Source organism: Odontesthes bonariensis, chromosome 15, assembly GCF_027942865.1.
Source record: "Odontesthes bonariensis isolate fOdoBon6 chromosome 15, fOdoBon6.hap1, whole genome shotgun sequence".
Classification (NCBI taxonomy): Eukaryota; Metazoa; Chordata; class Actinopteri; order Atheriniformes; family Atherinopsidae; genus Odontesthes; species Odontesthes bonariensis.
This window is the reverse complement of record NC_134520.1, coordinates 35,002,830-35,021,128: the sequence shown is the minus strand read 5'-3', so window position 1 is coordinate 35,021,128 and position 18,299 is coordinate 35,002,830. Positions and strand designations below refer to the sequence as shown.

At 42.4% G+C, this 18,299-nt stretch overlaps 1 protein-coding gene across 2 annotated transcripts in view; it reads left to right on the top strand.

The window, feature by feature from the left end:
- The window catches only part of orc1 (origin recognition complex, subunit 1), a 29,641-nt gene extending 18,540 nt beyond the window's left edge, over nt 1–11,101 (top strand). For both annotated transcript variants that reach the window (XM_075484499.1, XM_075484498.1), the window contains 6 exons: nt 86–193; nt 2,341–2,490; nt 4,785–4,904; nt 4,981–5,150; nt 5,234–5,321; nt 10,629–11,101. In XM_075484499.1, the coding sequence (XP_075340614.1) occupies nt 86–193; nt 2,341–2,490; nt 4,785–4,904; nt 4,981–5,150; nt 5,234–5,321; nt 10,629–10,823 (831 nt within the window). In that variant the 3' untranslated portion in view covers nt 10,824–11,101. The remainder of the gene's footprint in view (nt 1–85; nt 194–2,340; nt 2,491–4,784; nt 4,905–4,980; nt 5,151–5,233; nt 5,322–10,628) is intronic.
- The last annotated feature ends 7,198 nt before the right edge of the window (nt 11,102–18,299 follow it).

The following is an 18,299-nucleotide window of genomic DNA, read 5'->3' as shown; positions in this document are numbered from 1 at the left end:
CATAAATCTGAGCGGCACGCTGCTCCTCCAAAGGTGGAAGCGAAGTGTTGGATGAACCCCTAACGGAGCGTTGTCGTCCCTGCAGAAGATGACTGGTCAGAAAGCCACGACCGACCACGCCGCCGCGCTGCTGGAGAAGAGATTCAGCAACCCAGCGCCCAGGAAGGAGACGACCGTGCTGCTGGTGGACGAAGTAAGAAATCCCTCAGATTTCTGAGTATTTAACAGAATGAATTCATTCTGCCTGAAAGCAGGCGAGTCTCAGTGAGCTTCAGAGAAAGTTAATGATGCGAAAGACCTTCATTTAGATTCACTCCAGGTAAAAATGTTTCAGTCCATCTGCGCCCGTTGAATAAAAGTCCAGCTCTCCACAGTCCCTGTGGTAAATGACTAAAGTCCTTTTCTACATCTTAAAACCCACAGGAGCTCAATGTAAATCACTTCTGTCAAAGTCTGGGTTAAAGAAAAACAGACTTTGTTTCTTTCAGTCGAGAATCTGTTCCTGAAATTTGTAGATTAGACACGATGCGGTTCCTTTTGTGGGTTTAATAACTTCCGAAATGATCTCAAACATCCTGTGAGTCAGTTAAAGTGGTTTTGGTGACTGTGGGATTAGTTCCTGTGGGCTTTTTGTTCTTGGAGAAGTTAGAAGTGACACCGAGGCTGTGTTCGAAAACGCCTACTACATACTTGCAAACGGCATACTCATTCGATCAGACAGTGTGCAGAGCGTTTACCCACAATGCATTTGGCTCCTGCCCGAGCCGAAATCAGCCGGCCTGAAGCTGATTTCCCTTAAGCTCTAAACTCTGTAAACTTTAGCAACATTTGAAACATTTTCAGGAGAGAAAGTAGTCGTTTAGATCCCCAACGTGTTGAAAACCTGACAAAATACCGGCTGTTTACAATTTTGTTCCCACGAATTCGGCGCTACTAAAGCTAGCCGCAGTGAGCAACGCACTTCCTGTTATTTTCACAAAATAAAATACCCGTTGCCTTTTATCATAGGGAAAGCCATTACTATACAATTGGTGCTTTTGTTTTGAAAACAGGAAGTGAACCTACCCTCGTTGTAGCTAGCTTGAAATTGCCGTTTTGACAGGAAATGACGATCGGCGACGTCACGTTACGTTGCATCTTGGGTAGTTTGAGTATGAGTAGTAACCTCATGATGCATACCCAACATTTCGGAGAATCTAGTATGCATCCGGGAACTTAAAAAAAGTTAAAGTTCGTATGAGTAGTAGGAGAAGTAGGCGGTTTCGAACACAGCCTGAGTGTCTCTTTAATCCACATGTTAGAATCAAATGAATCGATCTGATGAAAGGTATTTAAAGTTTGAGGGAACTTGTACAGAATACGGTGAATGAGAATTTGAAAAGGGATAAAAGTTGATGGTGTGAAAGCGGAGCTGTACGGTTTCCTGTCAGGTCCTGGATCAGCTGACCAGAACTTCACCCTCAGAGTTACTGAGGGATGATGGGAGTTTGACCGCCCAGCCTACATGCGTTTGTGGACTTTAGGAGTTTAGAACAGAGTCCCCTGTTCCAACCCTGCAGCAGCACAGCTTTCATTCAATCAACTGAACTGGTTAAGACCTGGGCTGTGTTCCAAACCGCATACTTCTCCTACTACTCCTACTAACTTTTTGAGTTAGTATGCAAGTTTGAGGAAGTGAGAAGTTCCCGGATGCATACTTGATTCTCCTAAATGTTGGGTATGCATCATGAGGTTACTACTCATACTCAAACTACCCAAGATGCAACGTAACGTAACGTCGCCGATCGTCATTTCCTGTCAAAACGGCAATTTCAAGCTAGCTACAACGAGGGTAGGTTCACTTCCTGTTTTCAAAACAAAAGCACCAATTGTATGGTAATGGCTTTCCCTATGATAAAAGGCAACGGGTATTTTATTTTGTGAAAATAACCAGAAGTGCGTTGCTCACTGCAGCTAGCTTTAGTAGCGCCGAATTCGTGGGAACAAAATTGTAAACAGCCGGTATTTTGTCAGGTTTTCAACACGTTGGGGATCTAAACGACTACTTTCTCTCCTGAAAATGTTTCAAATGTTGCTAAAGTTTACAGAGTTTAGAGCTTAAGAGAAATCAGCTTCAGGCCGGCTGATTTCAGCTCGGGCAGGAGCGAAATGCATTGTGGGTAAACGCTCTGCATACTGTCTGATCGATGAGTATGTAGTATGCGGTTTCCAACACAGCCCAGAACTTCACCCTCAGAGTTACTGAGGGATGATGGGAGTTTTTGACCGTCGGCTGTCATGGCAACAACCTTGTGACCAATCAGAAGTAGCCAAATGTCCCGTGTGTCTGGTCCCCTGCAGTTGGACCTGCTGTGGACCAGGAAGCAGAACGTGATGTACAACCTGTTCGACTGGCCCACCCGCCGCCATGCCCGCCTGGTGGTGCTGACCATCGCCAACACCATGGACCTGCCGGAGAGGATCATGATCAACAGAGTGGCGAGCAGGCTGGTGAGACGTCCAAACTCTTTGTGACTGCGGCTTCTGTTGAGCCGGGTTTCTACGTGTCTTTGTGTTATTATTAGGGACCGAGCAGTGAAACTGCAGGGACCCTATTGTATCTGTAGGAGTTGTTCTTTCTTTCTTTCTTTCTTTCTTCTTATTCTTTGCAAAACGTGCTCGAAAACTCTTGAAATTTTGCGATCGCCACCTGCCAGTCGACGACATGAAAGAATCTAAACTTTATATTTTTGGGAGTTGCTCATTGACTCTGTAGCGCCCCCTACGATGCTTAAAAATGGTCCCCACATTGGGCTTAGTTTCGCGTGGGACGACGAAATTCGGTACACTCATTCATCATGCCCAGACGCACAAAAAAGTCTCTTGCCGCCATGGTCCCACGTCCACAGGAAGGCGGCCATTTTGGATGGAAAGTGCGTTTTGGTGCCATTTTTGACCGATTCCACGCCTTGCATATGATCGAACTCCTCCTACAAATTTAATGCTACAGACTTCAAACTTGGCCAGGTTACTCTTAAGACATGGGGGGGGGGGGAATTAATGGAGAAACTTTTTCAAAACTTAAAGGGCGTGGCCGTAGCGACGCCTCAAAGTTTGATGACTCGCCATCACTCGCCACAAAAAATGTATTTGCTTTTAACTCCCACATACATTATCCAATCTGTCCCAAACTTCATACGGTGATTGCTGGACCCAGCCTGAACGCGCACATATAAAATAGTGACATCCACCTATAGCGCCACCTGCTGGTGGTTGGAAACGTCTTTTTTTTCCACACCTCAGATTTTAACAAACTCCTCCAACAGATTTAATGGTAACAGCTCCAAACTATGCCAGGTTACTCTTAAGACATGGGGGGAAAAAATCATGGAGAAACTTTTCCAAACTCTGAACGGTGTGGGCGTGGCCAGGCGGTGAAAATCGTGTGATGGTGTTTGTGATTTGAAAGCCTTATCACCAGCTTAAGGTCATGAAACTTGGCACACACGTCCAACCTGACGACCTCGTACGTATGTAAAGGGTATCGTGTGTGGGCGGAGCAAAATGGCTCAGTGGCGCCCCCTAGAATTTTTTCAAAAACCCCTCCGCATTGGAGTTATTATCAGTGTTGTTTTCGTCGACGATGACGAAATCTTTTCGTTGACGCCACTTTTTTTCATGACGGTAACGAGACGGTGACGAGATAAACATAGCTCTCTGATGACGAAAACATGACGAGACGTGTGTGAGTTTTCGTTGACGAGAATGGACGGAAATGTTAGTGGGTGATCTGTCAGACGTTTAAAACATTTCTGCTTATTGTGTGTGTCAATTAAAACCTAAAAAGTATCTGCTGCGGCACCTTAAGGCTCGCCACAGGGATATTTTTTCAAAGGTAAGTTACAAATTCTGTTAACATAATCGATAAATTTCATAGTAAGCTAATACATTAGTACGTTTTCCACATACTCCTGGCGCAAATGGGCTGCTAACTTCAGGCTAAAGTTAGCTTTTGTTACGCTAACGTCAATTCATTATGTGTGTGTTACTTTAGCAGCATGTTTAGCCATGTTTACATTCAGTGACGGTGTGGTTATCTCTTTGTGTGCACGTTCTGTCAGCACGTGACTTGATATGTTAAACAGGTCGAGTTACTGTTATACGTAGAGTCTGCTAGCTTTAGCCTAAAAGCCACAAGTGACGTTGTGCAGCCCTAACCAGGACCTGTGCGTTCAGTGCGCTTACAGGAAAGTTGGGACACACGCACAGTACAGAATGAAAAATCAGAAAGCTTTAGTACAGGGTCAGTTAATGAGCTATGTATTTTTGTTCTGCTTGTTTGATAGTTAAGAACATACTATTTTCTTAACACGGTAGACTATACTTATTTTTTTCTTTTTACTAAAACTAGACTAAAACCCTTTTGACTTTTCGTCGACTAAAACTATCACATATAGAAGTGACTAAAATGTGACTAAAACTAATAAGCATTTTAGTCCAAAAGACTAAGACTAAGACTAAATCTAAGATGGTTGTCAAAAACAACACTGGTTATTATGTGCTCGTACGTACGCAGAGGGTATCGTGCGTGTGGGCAGAGCTGCAGCTCCAGCGTCCAGCGCATGCCCCAACGTGCGCACATCTCGGTCCCGCATAGCCTACAGCTTTCTAGTTATTATTATTAATATTATTCATCCTGATGAAGCTGGGTGTTCGGACAAAGTCGAGGCGTGGTGGTGTCAGGCGGCGTTGCTAACGGTGTGGCGGCGTTGCTAACGGCGGGGCTGTTGTGCGGCTGTTTCCAGGGTCTGACCCGGATGTCGTTCCAGCCGTACAGCTTCAAGCAGCTGCAGCAGATCATCACGTCCCGGCTGAACAAGGTGAAGGCGTTCGAGGAGGACGCCCTGCAGCTGGTGTCCAGGAAGGTAAGCCCCCGGGACGCCGCCTGCGCCCGCCGGTCTCCCCGCTGTCGCACATCTCAGGGTTCCTCTGCTCCGGCAGGTGGCGGCTCTGTCCGGCGACGCTCGCCGATGTTTGGACATCTGTCGCCGCTCCACGGAGATCTGCGAGCACTCGGCCGATGACCCGTCCGCCACAGGATTGGTGGGAATGAGTCATGTGATGGAGGCGCTGAATGAGATGTTTTCCTCGGCCTACATCACCGCCATCAAGTAGGTTCCAGCGCTAATGAGCTAACGTTTGTGAGTTTTAGACGAGTGAGCGAGCAGGTCAGGTGACTAACGTGCGTTTCCAGGTGTGCGTCGACGCAGGAGCAGCTCTTCCTGCGCGCCGTCATCGCAGAGTTCCGGCGGCTGGGATTGGAGGAGGCCACCTTCCAGCAGGTGAGGAACTTTAAACGAGTATGAAAGAATATTCTTCTTAAAATGTTCAAATTATAAGAAACTCTGATCATCAAACTATTAGGAAGGAAAATATCTGGCACTTTAGAATGAAAAGAGTCTTAAAATGTTTTTATAAACTCTTGTTTCTGGTGAAAATAGATAAAAGATTTGTTCACAACAGACAAATTATAGAAATAACCAAACTTTTGTTTTATTTTGAAGGGAAAAATCTAGGGCTGGGCAACGATTAAAATGTTTAATCTAATTAATCACATGATTTCCCTGATTAATCACGAGTAATCGCATTTGTACGCAGAATCCAAAAATGAATCCAAAAGTAGTGTATAGCTTTTAGCATTTAGTTTTATTTTAAATGTGCTGCCATATGAATGAAAGTGCCATAACATTTGTTGTGCAAACACACTTTTAACCAGTGCCGGCTGGTGATTCAATCTGTTGGGGGGGCGCAGTTGCGCGTGACGGGTCAAATAGCACCTCACAATCAGAACACAACACACAAATTCTAAAAACCACCTAAACTAGACCATTGTTCAAGTATTAATACAATTGGAGAGATACTTTGGATATTGTTGACCTTAAATAAAGAGTTTTGGGACAGAATAGATAAAGAAATATAGGCTAGTGTAATTAGAATAGACCACATGTTACACCATCTAAACACCAGTCAACTAGATAATTGTTAAACTATCAATACAGTTAGAGACAGACATTGGGTTGATTGAAAGAGTTTTGGGGCAGAATAGATTCAGAAAGTAGGCTACTTTAATGAAAATAGACCATATGTTGAATTATCAATACAATCAAGGGAGAGAAATTGGAAATTTCCACTACTTGTAGAGAAATTTAGCCCTCCTGTCTTTCAGGCTTGCAAATTTGTCAATGACCTTCTGATTAAAGTCTGTCATCTCATTCACAAGCTTTTTCTCCATGGATAGAATGGCTAAGGCATTCCGCCTGTCCTGTGTCATGGTGTTCCTGAGGAAGGTTTTGACTCTCTTCAGTGTTAAAAAAAACACCTCTCAGCCTCTGCAGTGGACATGGGTGTGGTGATAATAATTTTCAGTAGTGTGACAGTCTCTGAAAATACCTCTGACAGGTTATTATCCACAAATAACTGAAAAGGGTCCACAGCACCACAACAGGACTTGAGTTCCTCCTTGCCATAGATGAGACTCAGCTCCGTCCTCAGCTCACTTCCATTCAGCATTGGATATGCCTTCAAGGTGGAGATCAGGGCAACTTCAGGGAATGAGTTGTGGTACTCTCCAAACTTGTTGGCCTGCAGCAAGGTGGCACTGATAAGGTGGTCTGTGAAGGCGAAACGTTCCTTGGTGTGTCCCATTATGGTATCACACACCTAAACAAACAGACAGAGAGAGAGAGAGAGATTTCATTTTAAGAAAAAGATTTTGACATGTTCTTTCACCTACATAGGCCTACTGCAGGCAACAGTTACCTTTCCAAATATGACACTTATACGTCATTCCATTAATTGAAAAGCCTTCACCCAAAATATATTATTAATTAAGACTATAAATCTGCTATGATAATTCGAGCTAGTATTGATTTATGTTACCTTTGTTCTATATGAATATGTAAATTGATATGTATTATGGAAATGTGTTTATTTTGTAATCTGCCTGAAAATAAGCTCGAAATAAACACTCAATCAATCAATAATAGATAAAAATCAATCAATGTTTTATAGCTACTATTAATGGCCACTAGGTGGCAGTTGTGTATGATAAATGAAAGTGAAATACGTAAACTTGGGATCGTAATGAATACACAGCAAACCAAACATAATAGTAGGGAGGGATGATGGTTCTGAATTTCCTATTCTATTGCAAAATGTACAAATATTCAGGAAAAACAAAGACCACATTAAAAGGTAGGTGTGTCTAATGTTTTGAGGACTAATATAGAAGACTGGATCAATTCTGATTTTTTTTAAATGTGCTATATAAATAAAGCTGACTTGACTTGACTGCACTGAAAAATGGACAACAACTAATTTCTACAACAGAGACTCACCTCTGCAGCAATCCTACTGTGGTCTTCTTCCCCGAGAGCCCGGCGCTTCCTCGGCTGGTCAGAGCCACTGCTCTGCTCCACCACCATTGTCTCGATCGAATCTCTGTGAATAGAACTTATTTTGATTAGTCTTATTATTACTATTTATAACTGGTATTATAGAAGATAATATCAATAATAATTATAATAGACATACTATTTACCTTATGTTTTGTATGTCCTTTTGAAACTGTTGAATACATCCATTGATATGAACCGAATCTATGTTTCTCTTCTGGAGCTTGGCATAGAGGAAGTCCACATGAGGCATGATGTGATGGAACAGCTGAAGGAAAAAATTGAAGTCAGGATCCTCCAGTAGCCTAATGTAACCTCCTGCTTCTTTGTTGGTTTTGTCGTCAAAGCCACTTGAGTTCCGAATTCTCCTGAAGCATTCAACAAGGTCTTCTCTGTGCTCAAACACAGTATTGACGGCCCGGCTGTGAAAGTTCCATCTCACGTTGCTGGATGTTGGCAGTCTGTGAGCCACTTGTTCACCAAGAACACTGGTCCGTTTCGGAGATCTTGAAAAAAAACTTGCAAATCCACCAAGATCAGAAAAAAAACTTCTCACTTTAGAAATGTGAGAGGTAGCCTGTTGCATTATCAGGTTTAGTTGATGTGCATAGCAGTGGATGTAGTGGGCATTTGGATACTCATCCTGCATTCTCCGCTGAACACCTGAAGTGGCACCCCTCATGACACTGGCTCCATCATATGCCTGGCAGATGAGTTTACCTTTCTGTTCATTGGGAAGGATTCTGGCAAGACGTTCACTCAATGCTGTAGCAATGGACTCAGCATTCGCTGACTGCAGAGGGATGAATTCAAAAAATCTTTCCTGCACTGTGTTTCTGTCATCAATGTAGCGAATCACAAGCACAAGTTGGTTCTGGGTGCTAATGTCCATTGTCTCATCTGCCTGGATTGATATAAAATCACTCTTCTGGGCTTCTTTGATGATCTGTTCCCTCACAACAGACAGCATACAGTCAAGGAGCTCATTCTGGACCGTCTTTGATGTCCCCTTGAACACAGTCGCGTTCTCCAGGTGCTCTTTCAAGGCATTGTCAAGTGAGGCAACAAAGTCCACCAAGCCACGGAATATCCCTGGGTTATCAGAGCTCTCACTCTCGTCATGACCACGCAGAGCCAACTCAAACACGCCGCAGAATTTCACACAATCTATAATTCTTGAGAGGATGTGTCTATTTCGTGTCACCTCTTCGTTGTGCTTCCTGATGCCAATTCTGTAGCCTTCGTTGAGCTGCTATGCTAAGTCTTCCAAAAAAGTTTAGCTTCAAGCTACTATCAAGGTGGCTCCGGCTGCATTCATGTTTCTTGGCTTTTTCTGTGAAATGTTTTAAGTCCTTCATCCCCGTAGTAGTCCATAACATTTCAGTCCCAGGACTTTGAAATAACACGCAGGGGAAACAAAAAAACGCATTACTTACTGGACATCCAGCTAGCCAATTCCGCTTAGCATACATCATTGAGGAGAATCTCCTTGTGTACGTCCTCCCACGATCGGTAGTCTGCTGCAAAATGTTTAAATCCGGACAGTCGGGTCCCAAGTCCTTCACCCTTTTCTTGTCTACATCTGACCGACGAAAAAATGGGGTTTCACGTAGAGACACAATTGAGTTTTCCTTCATCATAGTTGCCATCTTTCTTTCTATCACAAATTGAGTCTCCGCCAGCTATCTCTTCTCTTCTCAGTTGTGGCGCGAATGCTTGCTTGATGGACGTGATTGATTCGATGAATTGTCCAATCACGTTAAGATTAAAAATATGGAAAACTCTGCCATTGGTCTGGGCGCACAGAGATGCGAACTGGAATCAAATTTTCATGAGCCAATGAAAAGCTGCCTCTGCTTGTTCGCGGTAAAAAAGTTTGCTAGCTCTCATAGACTCCAGTGTTACCGGCGACCACCTGGAGGAGGGCTTTATATCCAATAGCAAGCCTAGCTTAAAGTCAAAAGCATTTAATGGTTGCTGGCTGTGGCATGTAGCCTACAGCAGAGTCTATCACACCACTGCACGAGTAAAAACGCAATGTACAAATGTATAATTCATTTCATATTTGTTATGGTTGATTCACGGGAGGGGCGGCACTCTAGCGCCCTCTATTGACCAACTGCCACTGCTATTAACATCAGCATCTTTCTGTAGTTTTTATGTAGAAGCCTCGCTCCACTGTCTGTTTCCTTGAATGACTTGCTGCTATCAGTTGTGTGTTTTGCCTTTAAGTGATATTTTAGACTGGAACTACTACGCTGAGAAGACAATTCAACTTGGCAGAGTTTACAGATGACTTTGGTTCTGTCGACTCCGCCGTCTGGAAGAACTTTAAAATGAAAATGGCCGAGTAAAAGTTCCGTACCCTTCTCCATGTTTGGTGGATCCGCCGATTACTTTCTTTTCCTGTTCCACAGCAGACACCAGCAGACTTTTACAGAATAAAAGCCTGTGGGCAACAGACTTTTACAAAATAAAAGCCTGTGAGCAACAGACTTTTACAAAATAAAAGCCTGTGAGCAACATACTTTTACAAAATAAAAGCCTGTGAGCAACAGACTTTTACAAAATAAAAGCCTGTGAGCAACATACTTTTACAGAATAAAAGCCTGTGAGCAACAGACTTTTTACAAAATAAAATAAATAATAAAACAGGTCCGTGGCGTAGTGGGCTGAGCAGGCGCCCCACGTACAGAGGCTATAGTCCTCGCTGTGCTGCGTGTCGTTCCCCCTCTCTCTCCCCCCTGCTTCCTCTCTTTCTGAACTTTCCATTAAAGGCACAAAAGCCCCCAAAAAATCATAAAAAAAATAAAAATAACTGCGTTAATGTGAGATAAAATATTTATCGGCGTTAAATAATAACGAGTTAACTCGCCCAGCCCTAGAAAAAGCAGCTTGAACATGATTGTTGAATCTTCTGAGTCCGGTTAAAGGAGCTGTGAGTTCTTAGTCTGCCTGGTCCTGTGTGTTTGCTTTGAGGCCCTCTGGGGGGCGCTGTTATTCAACTCTTATCTGACTCCTGCTGCCGTTGGGCTGCTGAACGCTGACGGTAGTTTTTAGGTTTGTGTCTTTGTTGTTGGTGTTGTTACCAGCTGATTATCTGAGATATGAACATTTGGGATGAGTTTCCTGAACTGAGCACATTGCTCTGTAGCATAAACTGAGCTCAAACCTTCCCTGCGTTCTGTCTGGCAGGTGTTCGTGCAGCACCGGGCTCTGTGTCGGGTGGAGGGTCTGCAGCCCGTGGGCGTGTCGGAGGGCCTGGCGGTGTGTCAGCGTCTGGGAGCCTGCAGGTTGCTGCTGCTGGAGTCCAGCCGCCTGGGAGTCCTGCAGCGCGTCCGCCTCAACGTCAGCCAGGACGACGTGCTGTTCGCCCTGAAGGCCGACTGAGGAGCCGACTGAGGAGCCGCCTCCTCTGTGCTCAGGACTGTGAGTTGTGATGAAGCTGAGGGCGGCCTGCGGCCGTCAGACGCCGCCATTTTACTGCATAAATCAGCTTTCTGTCTGATTTTAAACCTTTTTCGTGGGAGACCGTGTGACGTCCCCTCTTTTAACTGAAATGTTAAAGTTTTGCTGCTCCCCAAACTCTTTTACTGTTGTCACTTGTTCTGTTTCAGTGTTTGAATCTGCAATAAAACACCTTTAATATAAAGAGAGCTTCCATCCTCTTCTGGCACGAGTTGTTAAATCTGTGGGTGTATGAGAGCAAATGTGTTCACTGGAAAAAATGCCCCTCCAAAAATAAGAAAAACGACAAATACGAGACGTTTTGCTTGAAATAAGCAAAAAAATCTGCCAGTGGAACTAGTGAAAATCGGCTTGCCAAGATTTCTTGAAATAAAATGTGATATTTAGGACTTTTGAGATAAAAGTGATCTTGAAATTAGCTTAAAAACCTCTTCAAATGAAAAAAAAAAAGCTTGTTTCATATGAAAAATTACTCGAAAAATATGTTTTCAAGACTTTTTCACTTAACAATTTATTCAAGATGTATTAAAACACGTCCCTATATCTGGCTGAAATGGTGCTTGTTGTTGTGTCCAATTACATGTCACTAATGTTGTTCTCATTCCAGTTTGATTTATTCTCCCGTATGACGCACATGTCCAAATACGGACCTACCTGCTGAAGTGGGCGTGGCCCAATTGGGATTCCCCACATAAAGAAGCCGTGGACGCGCAGCGCGGTAGCGCGCACACATCAAAGACTCTTTTTTTTTGCCATTGTTCCCGAAGCCATTCCCCGCGCATTTTGAAATTGTGAAGTTTAATAATAAATAAAACTAAGAAGATAAGAAAAAAGACTCTTCTCCTGGAAAACTTATTTTGCACTCTACAAACTGGTGCCGAAACCCGGGAGGAAAGGATCCAATCCATGAAGGAAAGTGGATTGAAGAATTGTTTGCGAGAAGCTGCTGTAAAAGTTTGAAGTCATGGATCCGGAGAAGATGAAACGATTGAAACAGAAGCGTGGAGTGATTCGAACAGCGACAACCAAACTGAATCAGAAAATTGATGCAGAGTTGAGAGAAGAAGAATTGGACTTTGGAAGATTGGAAGAACTGCTCGAACAGGTGAGGGATAAAGAACAACTCCTAAAAGATGACAAAGATGTCGAAGCCGAAGCAAGAGAAGATGATCTGGTACAAGAAATGGCTACGGCAATGGAGTATATGGAGGCAATTAGTGTGCGTAAAACAAGATTGAACCGCGCCTTACGCGCTGAAGAGGAAAGTATACAGTACAGGCAAAATGCACAGCGAAATGCAAATGGGGCTGAAACTGCAAATAGGCCAGGAGTGAACACGGTCAAACTTCCAAAATTAGTCATGCAGAAGTTTTTTGGGGAGATTTGTGAGTGGCAAAGTTTTTGGAGTCAGTACGAAACAACAATTCATACAACAGAACATTTGAGCAAGACTGACAAATTTAGTTATCTAAAATCCTTTTTGTCTGGCACCGCTTTGTCTGATGCGAATTATGACACTGCCACTGATCTGCTTAAAAAACGATTTGGTCGTAAAGATTTAGTAATTAATGCCCACATGAATAAATTGCTAAATATGACTCCCGTAAAACGAGCCAATGATGTAATCGCTTTGCGCAAACTATATGATGACTGTGAGATAGGCCTACAGGTGCGAAGCCTTGACGCACTTGGCGTGGCATCCGACACTTATGGCAGTTTACTATGTCCAATCTTGTTAAAAATAATCCCAGAAGAAATTGCGCTGGAATTTACCAGATCTGAAGCGGACAATGTTCTAAAAGCAAAAGAACTGATGGAATTTCTGAAATTGGAAGTGGAGAGTAGAGAAAGAACAGTGAATCTCACTCAGATGAAGGACGTGTCTCAGAATGATTGGAGGAATGTAGGCAGTACGTCAGAGCGGAGAACAAAGAAGCCCAACTTAGGAAATATGGCCTCGTCAGCCGCAGCATTCCACACTAGTCTGAATGATAGTGACTGTTTGTTTTGTGGCCTGACCACAGATCTTCTGACTGTAATGAATCCACAGTGGATGTCAGAAGAGACAAATTGAAACGATTAGGCAGGTGTTTTGTATGTCTTGGGCCCAGACACATTGCGCGTAACTGCAGAGCGCAGGGAACTGAATGTGCAGTGTGGCAGACGACATCATAAAACAGTTTGTAATGCCCAACAGTCAAACCCGACACGAGACCCAACAAATGCAGACACCGCGCAAGCGCAGTGCTCAGTTGCGCAGGTGAAGGAAAAGCGATACTGTTACAAACGGCAACAATTTGGGTGGATGCGCTACGACAAAGCCAAATTACCAAATGTTTGTTAGATGGAGGTAGTCAGCGTAGCTTCATACGAGAAGACCTCTCCAAAGCATTGAATCTGCGAGTAGTGGGAACAGAAGTAGGCTAATCAAATTACACGTATTTGGATCCACAAATGCCAAAAGAATAACAGCCAGAAAAGTAAAAGCCAGTCTGAGAAATCTTAAAACCAACATGTCTGTGGAAGTGGAATTATTAGAAACCCCAAGCGTATGTTCATCTCCTATCAGAAGGGCCAGCGAGGAAATTATGCGCTCTCTCAAAGCCGATGGATTACAAGTTGCGGACCATCCTGTGAGAGGTATGGAACAGGAAAGCCTTGGACTTCTGATCGGAGGATCACATTAATACGGGGCTCCATAACTAAAAGCCTCTGAAACACTGAGATCCAACAGAAGATGGGCTTATATCCACAGATTTTTACTTTATTTGGGACGTTTTCTGACGGATTTGGGACTTTGAACCTCGGCCGTAAACCTGGGAAACGTAAACAGGAACCTTCTTTCATCTTTTTAATCTTTAACGGATGAATATTTTGAGTTTTTTTGTTTGTTTTTTACTCTTCCTTACAGGGACTGTGGGGACAGAGGCGGTGTTTGGGTCTGTTTCAGGTTTCAGGTTTCAGAGACAACCCTGGCAGACTTACGTCACAACTGTCCCAAACCGGAAATACGTTGCCTGGCAACCTTTCCTCATTCATTCCTCCACGTGGATTCAGTGTTTTTTTTGTTTTTTTACTAGAGGAAGAAGAAACGGCCCCACAAGGTTGGTTTTACGCGCAGGTTTTTGCATTAAATGTGTTAGAAGTTGGCTTAACATGGCGCTGATGGACGTTTCCAAACTTTAAAAAACTAGATAAGCTCTTATTTGATCTCCTTTGTGAGTTCAGAGAGTGCAACTTTCAGATAAATACTACTGGAGCCGAAAAAAATGTATTTTTGTAAGAATTTCACACAAAATCGATCTACATGAAACAAAAAAAGAAGTCATTTAAAATGCTAAAGTATTACTTAAATAACTTTTTAAAAATTATTTTATATTTTATCTTATTTTATTTTATTATTATTATATTTTTTGTTGTTGTATTGCACCAATCAAATCAGAACAAATTCCTTGTAATGTGAAAATTACTTGGCAATAAAATCTTTTCTGACTCTGATTCTGAAATGCGTAAAGTATCGATGTTTTACAGAAAACAGATCATTTTGTTAACTTTTGCATTTCATATTTAGACTGCAGGTGATGAATTGATACCTGGTGGACCCTAATGTGCACTGTAAAGCTCCTTACGTGCACTGTAAAGCTCCTACGTGCACTGTAAAGCTCCTAACGTGCACTGTAAAGCTTGGCTTTACCTAAAAGTTTAAATCTGAAAATCGGCTCCACTATAAACTTAAAACAAAAAAACATGCTCACCGTTTGAGTCGCGCTGGTGTTCATGGAGAGTCAGTGGTTAGCTTTCTAGAAACAGTTTCTGAGAAAGGAGATTAGTCATCTTCCTGGAGTAAATGATCTTTGTGGCGTTCTCACAGCCACTGCGGGTTCTTTCAGCTGTTGGACTGTAAGTATGAGCAGTGGAAGTACACACATTTGTTACTTAAGTAGAAGTATAGATACTGCAGTTTAACAACACTCTGGTAAAAGTTGACCTCTTTACTCAAGTAAAAGTGAAAAGGTATGTGCTCCAAAACCTACTTAAAGTATAAAGTAACCTTTAAATAAATTAAAAAATTTAAAAACCCACACACAAAAAGGTAGATGCCACTATATGAATTGCAAGCTTAAGTTGAAAACTGGTTAGTTCTACATGTGGCCCAAGACAACAATCATAAAACCATTTCTGTCAAAGACAAAGTCACTCAAGCAGCATGTTCTTTCTCAAACTTTATTGGAATTTAATTACACGTGAGGTCGTATTCAAGAGGTAGGTCGTGGGGTATTCATGTTCGTCCCGTCAAAAATACAAAAAAAAAGTCTTACTGCCTGAAAAATTCAAAGAAAAAAGAGATACACACGGCACACGCACGTTCCTCCCTTTGTCATAGCTGACAGTCGAGACAAAAACTGAAAGGGAAATGAGCTCTTTATCACTACATACAGAGCACCTAAAACGCTCACAACTATTGTGCATACACACTAAGATTATGTTAGACGCTTGGCGTTTGTAGAACACATGCTTGCTTCTGAAGAATGACGATTTCCTGCGTGTCGGCACAAATTTGACGAATAGCCTAAAGTTATATGATTCATCCAAATATACTCGTTCTCACGAGGTGTGGATGGCGCACATGCCGTGAAATACATAAACATTAAACTGAAGCCAAGAGTTAAAAAAGTTTATTGGCCAGGTTTGACTAACCAAACAAGGAAAATGACTCATGGAGGAGCAGCGGCTACTCCAAGCCAAGGAGCAACAAAGAGAACAGAGTTAAACTGTGTTCAGAGGCAGATAAGCAGTCCTGGGCAGCCCTCTGATGTCCCCGGCAACAAACCAAACACTCTGTGGCACCCTGCCAGCCTCTGTGCTCATGCTCAGCCTGTTTTATCCAGTCAGCAGTCTTTCCATCGGCTCGCCCTTCACATTTAATAGAGTGAAGATGATTAACAGAAGCCCTTTAGTAACAGCATCTTTACAGGTCTACCTAAAAACTGCAGCTCATCCAGAACTCTGCTGCTCGAGTCCTCACTCAGGCCCCGTTTATATTATATATTTAGATATTTTCCTGCGGTTTGGCCTCTCATTTACACCGAAACCCCGTTTTTAATCACAGAAAACGATTATTTCTAAAACCTCCGACCAAAGTGGAGATTTCTGATAACTTTGGCCGGTTATGTGTTGCCGTGTCAACTGGGAGAAACGGCGTTTTAGGTTCTTAAACGTCACATTATGCGCCAGAAGATGCTTAACGCCATGCGAGCGCCTTATGTTTACAGTTTGTTTGGCTGCTGATCAGGATTATCATGGATGATGTTAAAGTTCTACTCATTTTTACGTTTGTGCAAACCATTCTGGCCTTATTGCATTTGCACAGTTCCAAATAGAGGAGCACCGCTCCTGCGTCCAGTATCCACTGACTGTCTGTATTTCCCTCTTATTGGCTTCAGTTTTGTTGTGATATTTGCTCGCGTTATCTCCTCCTTCACATGAGGAAAGTCCTCGATTCTGAGGATTTTGATTGGCTTGCATGGCTTTATTCCTTTCCCTACACTGGTTTTTGGCAGAGTTATTATGGCGCTTGACGGCGTATTTATGCGGGTTGATGTAAATGACAAGTTTTTTGAAAACGATGTTGTGTGCGATGTTATTATTGCAAACGGAGGGGGGAAATATTTGTTTCTCTAAATATGTGTAAATGTGGCCTGAGACCAAAGAAGTGGACCCCATCAGTCGAGCTCTGAGGTCTTTACACTGGCTGCCTGTCCATCAGAGGACAGACTTTAAAGTTCTGATGCTGCTCTATAAAGCTCTGAATGGTCCAGGACCAGAATACATCAGAGACCTCCTGACCCAGTATGAACCTTCCAGACCCCTCAGCTCATCTGGATCCGGTCTTCCATCAGTTCCCAGAGTCAGAACCAGACATGGAGGAGCTGCATTCAGCTTCTATGCTCCACATGTCTGGAGCAAACTCCCAGAAAGCCTCAGATCAGCTGAAACACTAAGTGTGTTGAAGACACACCTATTTTCAGCTGCATCTGAATGAAGCTCCAAATCTGAAGCTCGAGTTTCAAAACTTAATCACATTTTAACTCCTGATTTTATCTGATTTTATCTATTGTTCTTATTTCTATCTTTTTTTGTCTAAAATTGAACTCGTGCTTTTTATTTCTACTGTTTTAATGCATCTGTAAAGCACTTTGAATCGCCTTGTTGTTGAATTGTGCCGTACAGATAAACCTGCCTTGCCTTTTTTCTGCTCCAGTGCTGCTGATAACAAATTTATCTGATGATGGAGCCAAAGAAACCAAATGTAAACTGATAAAGGCCTCAGTTACGCCTGTGAAGGTGTTGCTGTTTGCAGATTTTATTCACCTTTTAAACACTTTGGCCACAGGGAAGATATTTATTTATTTATTTTTATTTTATTTTTATTTTATTTTATTTTATTTTATTTTATTTTATTTTATTTTTTATTTTTTTATTTATTTATTTAAAAAAAATTATTATTATTATAATTATTATTAATTTATTTTAGCCTCTGTTACACCTGTGAACTTGTTTTCTGTGTTCATAGATCTTGAAACGTCGTCCAAAGAGCAGCTGCTGATGTCCACCGAGGCAAAGATCCCATCACATCAGCCTTTCACTCCAAACAGCTCAGTTTTCTGTCTTTGTGGGGTTTTATTTCTGTGTTTTTCATGAGCTGAGACGAGCAGGTGGTTTGTTTTTCTGTTAACACTTGTAAAGACTCAATAATTGCACTAATGAAGCTGCACTGTTGTTGCTCTGCACACTGTAAACTGTGTATTGTTGTACACACCTTGTACATTTTATATTCATTGATTTTTATTCTCTATTTTGATCGTTATATTCCTGTGTTACATGTTTGCACCTTACGCCGCAGCAAATTCCTAGTTAGTGAACACTGTTCACTAACAATGGCAATAAAACTGATTCTGAAAAACGGTTTATTAAAGCTGTGATGATCTTTGAAGCAGGTGCACAGATCTAATGAAGCCCAGAGCAGATGGAAGCTTAACATCTGAGCTCATAGATGTAGTGTCAGTCACTGCTGTCTGTGATTACTGACCCTTTTCAGCTTCTTGTTTTTAGAATTTAAAATCCAGCCACTTTGCCCCCTCTGGTTCATATGTATATTCCATACTCTCACACAGATTCTCACAGACAGTGGCCACACTGTCAGTCTGGCTCTGAACTACAACTTGAACTCAGTATTTTAACCACAAATGTGAGTCTGTACCAGCAGAACAAGAAGGATTTAGCCAGGGTGGTGAGAACTGCACACTATCTGACAACTCACGTCCATCCCCAAACTGGGACTCGCACTAAATTAAATTTATTCTCCTCCTCAGACAATATGTATGTATGTCCAATTAT